The sequence below is a fragment of the Polypterus senegalus genome, chromosome 12 (genome assembly GCF_016835505.1).
Source record: "Polypterus senegalus isolate Bchr_013 chromosome 12, ASM1683550v1, whole genome shotgun sequence".
NCBI classification, from domain to species: Eukaryota; Metazoa; Chordata; class Cladistia; order Polypteriformes; family Polypteridae; genus Polypterus; species Polypterus senegalus.
In genome coordinates, this window is record NC_053165.1 from 73,416,878 (window position 1) to 73,422,877 (window position 6,000).

The 6,000-nt window shown below is 43.5% G+C and overlaps 1 protein-coding gene across 1 annotated transcript in view; it reads left to right on the forward strand.

Moving 5' to 3' along the window:
- Nucleotides 1-3,383, forward strand: part of plbd2 (phospholipase B domain containing 2) — a 34,136-nt gene extending 30,753 nt beyond the window's left edge. The window contains exon 12 of the mRNA XM_039772296.1: nucleotides 1,909-3,383. Within this exon, the coding sequence (XP_039628230.1) occupies nucleotides 1,909-2,076 (168 nt within the window). The 3' untranslated portion in view covers nucleotides 2,077-3,383. The remainder of the gene's footprint in view (nucleotides 1-1,908) is intronic.
- The last annotated feature ends 2,617 nt before the right edge of the window (nucleotides 3,384-6,000 follow it).

Below are 6,000 nucleotides of genomic sequence, written 5' to 3' on the forward strand. Positions count from 1 at the left end.
ATTTTATTTTGTATCTTAATTCATATTTGACTAACACAGGCCTGCATTGTTGGGTACATTATTCATAGTGCCAGCTGTATTTCGGTGACTTGGCTGGCACGTCTGTCTAGGCCTCCTAGTGGCTAATGCTTAATGGGTCAATGCCCATCTTTGACCCACTGATTGAGTCACTTAGTCCGCCTCTTCTCCAGCTGGAGTACAATGGAGTACTTGTAATGGACGTTGGGCTGGTATTCGCAATAGGAGGCGCTATATAAAGCTTGATTTCTGCCTCCCATGATCCATTATGAAATTATGACCAAGTCACATAACCAGTTTAATAGAACACGAGGAAATCATTTTCCAGTGGTTGGGGTTCGATAGCGAATGACACTGTGATTGAAAGTGTACATTTTAATAGTCCTGTCCAAGGGGTGTGAAGCCAGGAATTAATTTCAAGGGGAAATGGGAAATTGCATGAATCAATTTTCAAATTTGTAGTCAATCTTTTGGAATTGTCATACAGTATAATGTATTTCTTGGCCAGAATCTGCCTGGCTACGCCAATACTCCTGTTTTTACCGTTTAATGACTGAGTTATCATCAAACAATGAGAGGACCACTAGGGGGTGCTCTATAACCTTTAATAAAAGTGTCACAGGAACTGAAAAGACTAGAAAATGCATCACTTATATAAAAATAAATGAATAAATAAAGTGAGGGATGTATAGCCAAACATGTTTGACTGTAACCCATTTTATTTTAACATCTTGTTGATATCCATGAGCTGTTTACCTCCTACTAAAATATTAAGACAAATATCAAATAAAAAAGAGCAAGACTAAATAAAATCCCACTACCTTCCTGACAGCATGCTGTTCAGTGGAGGTTTGTTTCTGTCATCCTAGTGGTATGAGACTCTCTTGTCCACCATCTCCAAATCGGACCACTTAGACTCAAAGTGGAGTACCAGATGCTCCTCTAGGGTTTACTTTAAGGCCAAGCTGCTCAGTCACTTCTGGAAGCTGCTGGTGTGTAATGTCAGGGAGCCATTAGGCCTCCATTCTGTCTGGTGGCCATTGGGGTCAGTTACACCTCTGGCACCCTGATCTACTTTGTAAGTCCAGGCCTCCAGACTTCTGGGCGTCCTGTTCTTATTTTAGGGCATCAGGTTTCCTCTTGTTTCATTCAGGTTGGTCACCCTTGCTGCCAGCCACTGTCTGACCTGCCTTGAGTTTTCAGTTTCTCCTGAGTTCCCCAATAAGCATCTCTCACTCTGGTCCCTTTTGGGCTGCCTGCTCTTCATATGGTACACATACCGTGGCAGTTCCTACCAATCTACACATAGACCCTGTTGAGATAGATGGGTGTGGATGGCCTTCTCATAAACATGGCACCATATTCATCCCCTGCATGTTGTATTATGTTGTGCAAGACTGCTTAGTGTGAAGTTCTTTAGCTCAAAATGGTCAAATTCACTAAAGGATTGTGGTGTCATTGACACCAGCATCAGTTGTGGACAGATGTGTCGCCTAATGGCTAAACGGTTCTGTTCGCAATCCCTGTTCTCAGTAAAGAGCAGTGTGGGCAAACCTTTTGCTTTCTTCCATCATGGCCCCCACACTCTTTGTGTTTTTTGAGTTATCACATGTTTTTTTTTTTTGGTGGTCTCATTATTTAGGCAATGTTGGTTCCATGCACTGTTAGTTTATTACTGTACCTGATGAGTGCTATTAGTTGGGGGGGGGACCCTGACATTACATGTCTAACCCCAAACAGCCCCTCCACACCCTCAGTGTAAGATGAATACATAAACGTTAGAAAGCTACACAGATTGCCACCCATATAAAGGTATTTCTTATATTTTACACCTTCATTTGCTGCTGTTCTCCTGCCGATTGTCTCTTTGTCCTTTTATGTCCCCCTCAGGTAACCTCATTCACACTCTATCAGAACTATGAGCTAATCGCCATCAGTGGGCCAACGTGGGACCAGGTGCCTGTCTTCCAGTGGAGTCAGTCCCCCTACAGTGACCTGCTGCATATGGGTCAACCTGACCGCTGGGGTTTTCCTCCAGTGAGGGTCAGTTGGGGGTGAATGCTGACCTTCAAGTGCTCCTTTGTCTGGTACCGAACGCTCAACTGTTACTCTTAGCATATGGAATGGGAAGCGGTTCAACTTCTAACACTTCTACTGATTGCTTGTGAAATCAAAGGAATGAGCAAGCTTCTTTAACAGAATGCAATAATTTTAAATTGTTTTAGATTTGGGGAGTGGGGGGGGGGTTTCCAAAGAAATTCCAGAATTTTCTTTCTAGCAGAGCAGACAAACTGTTTGTGTTCTGTAGCACCGGCTGCATGCTGGGAACCGAGAGTTCAAGAAATGCTGCTGATCAGTCAGTCCATTTGGGGTGAGTCTGCCTGACTGTTGACCCCTACTTAAGCTGGTGATTTCTACGAGATCACTTTAATTGTTGTATGAGGTTTAGGTGACATTGGTCACCAGGGAAGGAAGAAAGGACAACTCTGAGGCAGTGACTGACCAGTCACACCATTTCAAACCCACCACCCTTGTTTTATCAAGCAGTCCACATTTACAAATGTGGTCCTTGTCAGGCTGAGCCACACCCTGTGTACTGCCCAGGACTTGGTGAGCTGCATTTTGGGAGTGTCAGGTTCATGGAACTTCTGGCACTTTGCCTAATTTTTAATGTTTTAAGCCATCACGCATAAAATGACTTGCTCCTGCCAACTGGTCTGTCCGTAGTCTGAAGAGCTGCTTGAAGGAGATCCATGAGTACATTTTTAACCTACACAAGTCAATTTTTGTGGTGGGCTGCCCGGGGTTTGTTCCTGCCATGTTCCCTGTGCTGTCTTGGATTGGCTTCAGCAGACCCTCGTGACCCTGTGTTTAGGATATAGTGGGTTGGACAATAACTGACTGATTGACTGACAGACAAGTCCATTTTTTTGGGCTTTACAAATGCTGAGAAAAAAATGCATGTCGTTCATTATTTTACCCGTCAAGAATTTCACACAAACTCTCATCCATAGTGGCTCCGGATCTCCGAATCCTTCAATACAAATCAGAATAAAGCAGATCCGCAGGTTGAACACGCTAGCCATCGTGTTGTTTCCTGTAGGCTGCCCCCCTGGTGGGCACAGCAGCCGACTGTTAATTTCTCTATTTCTAGAGCTCACACACCTCCGCTTCAAACTATTTGAAAAATGTTTTCATTATGTTGAATTGTAAAAGGTATTGATTTTATGCAAGCACTGTTGCAAATGACTGAATTCTACAATGTTGTTTTTGTTTTGCATGACACATCAATGGAACACTGATTTTCATTTTATTTTGCTTTTGTATTAGGGGAAAAAATTGTGCAATAAAGTAACTTTTTTGGATCTTTTGGTTTGGTTATATCGTGATGGAGTGACATTGATTGTTACAGTACCTTTGTGGATTTTGTCCGTTTTTGTTTCCACTCATGGCGTCCAGCTTTATTTGCAGAACTGTTGTTTATGAGAGATGGTCCCCTTGACCAGCACTGTATCCTGTCTAGTTAAGGTACGGTCATCCTGCAAATCCAGTAACACCAGTTCAACCACCACATTGGTTGTTAACAACCAGGATGTGCCGTCTTTAGGTCATGCGGATCAAATTGCATGAGAGGAAGACTATGGAGGGCATTCTGTGGTGTGTTATGTGAGAATGGAGAGCCAGCCTTGCGGTATGGTCCGACTGCGCTGTCTGGGGCCACTTCTCTCAGCTGGTGAGTGTTATTTTTTTTTCCTTCTCTGTCATATTTATAGTGCCTTGTGTGAATAAAGGGCAGCTCCTTGTTGCTCACTATTGGGGATGAAAATATAAATTATGAGGGTAAAGGATCACAAAGCTTCATGTTATGTCTGCATTTCCAAAGTGTTCAGACCCCTTCAGTGTGTTCACATTTTGCTAATATCGTTTAAATTCATTTTTTCTCACATCAACCAACACTCGCTACACCAGAATGACAAACAGAAGGTGTGACTCTGGGAACTTTAGATATATAACGTAATATGACATTGACACAAGCCCTTTCTTATTTGCAGTGGTGATGGAGAGGTTGACACACGAGATTAGACAGGAGTCCCCGTGGACTGTGATGTTTGCTGATGACATTGTGATCTGTAGTGATAGCAGGGAGCAGGTTGAGGAGACCCTGGACAGGTGGAGATATGAGAGGAGAGGAATGAAGGTCAGTAGGAACATCAAGACAGAATACATGTGTGTGAATGAGAGGGAGGTCAGAGGAATGGTGAGGATGAGGGAGTAGAGTTGGCGAAGGTGGAGGAGTTTAAATACTTGGGATCAACAGTACAGAGTAATGGGGAGTGTGGAAGAGAAGTGAAGAAGAGAGTGCAATGATGGATGGATCAAAAGCCAGAAGTCTACGTGACCATCATCATCAAGCCCTTCCGTGAGAATCCTAAATCCAAAGAGGACTGTTTCATTTATGTGAGGTAGAATGCCCAGAGGGGACTGGTCAGGCGGTCTCATGGTCTGGAATCCCTACAGATTTTATTTTTTCTCCAGCCGTCTGGAGTTTTTGTTTTTCTGTCCCCTGGCCATTGAACCTTACTCTTATTCGATGTTAATTAATGTTGATTTATTTTGTTTTCTTATTGTGTCTTTCATTTTTCTATTCTTTAATATGTAAAGCACTTTGAGCTACTGTTTGTATGAAAATGTGCTATAGAAATAAATGTTGTGGTGGCAGGCAGGGTGGAGTGGGTGGATAAGAGTGTCAGGAGTGATTTGTGACAGACGGGTATCAGTGAGAATGACAGGGAAGGTCTACAGGGTGGTAGTGACACCAGCTATGTTATATGGGCTGGACACGGTGGCACAGGAGACAGAGCTGGAGGTGGCAGAGTTAAAGATTCTAAAATTTGAATTGGGTGTGAGGAGGATGGACAGGATGAGAAATGAGGACATTAGAGGGTCAGCTCAAGTTGGACAGTTGGGAGACAAAGTCAGAGAGGCGAGATTGCGATGGTTTGGACATGTGCAGAGGAGAGATGATGAGTATATTGGGAGAAGGATGCTAAGGATAGAGCTCTCAGGGAAGAGGAGAAGAGGAAGGCCCAAGAGAAGGTTTATGAATGTGCTGAGAGAGGACATGCAGGTGACGGGTGTAACAGAACAAGATGGAGAGGACAGAAATATATGGAAGAAAATGATCCGCTGTGGCGACACCTAACGGGAGCAGCCAGAAGAAGAAGAATGACATTGACACAAGATTTCAGACCCTTTGGTATGACAATTGGAAATTTGGTTTGGGTGCGCCCCCCTGCTGTTGATCATCCGTGAGGTGACTGGAGGCCACTTGTGGTTAGTTCTGTTGATTACACAAGCCTTTCGATAGAAAGTCCGACAGTTAAGCAAAAATCAAACTTGGCAAATGCCTGCATAGCTTAGAGATGGGCTTGCATCGATACACAGATACAGGAAAACTGCAGTGGCCTCCATAATTGGGTGGAAGACGTTTGGAACAACCATAACTCTTCCTAGAGTGCTTGTGTTATTTGAAAGACTGTCCTTGTAACATTGACTAATGGACTGTGGGCTCTGCTTGCAGTCATAAACTAACATGATGTTTCCCATTACGGCCCACAGAGCTTCAGTCAGATTCCGTTTATGTCCGGTTCATTATTTTTGTGACTTTTAGTTCCATTACAGGATTGTGAGTCTGTGTGTCTCAGTTTATTTGATTGGACTGATTAGGAAAGACACACACAGTTGTCTACAGAAGGCCACACGATTCAGCAAAAAGCAAACTCTGCATTTGGCTGCGAAACTTAGAGACAGGGTTTTGTTTTTGAGGTGCAAATCTAAGAAGACCACCGTGGCCTCCATAAGAAACTTGAAACAACCACAACATTTTCCTAAAGCTGGCTGCCTGGCAAAACTGAGCAATCTGGGAAGAAAAGCCTTAGTAAGAGAGATGACCAAGAACCTGATGGTCATTTTGGCTGAGCT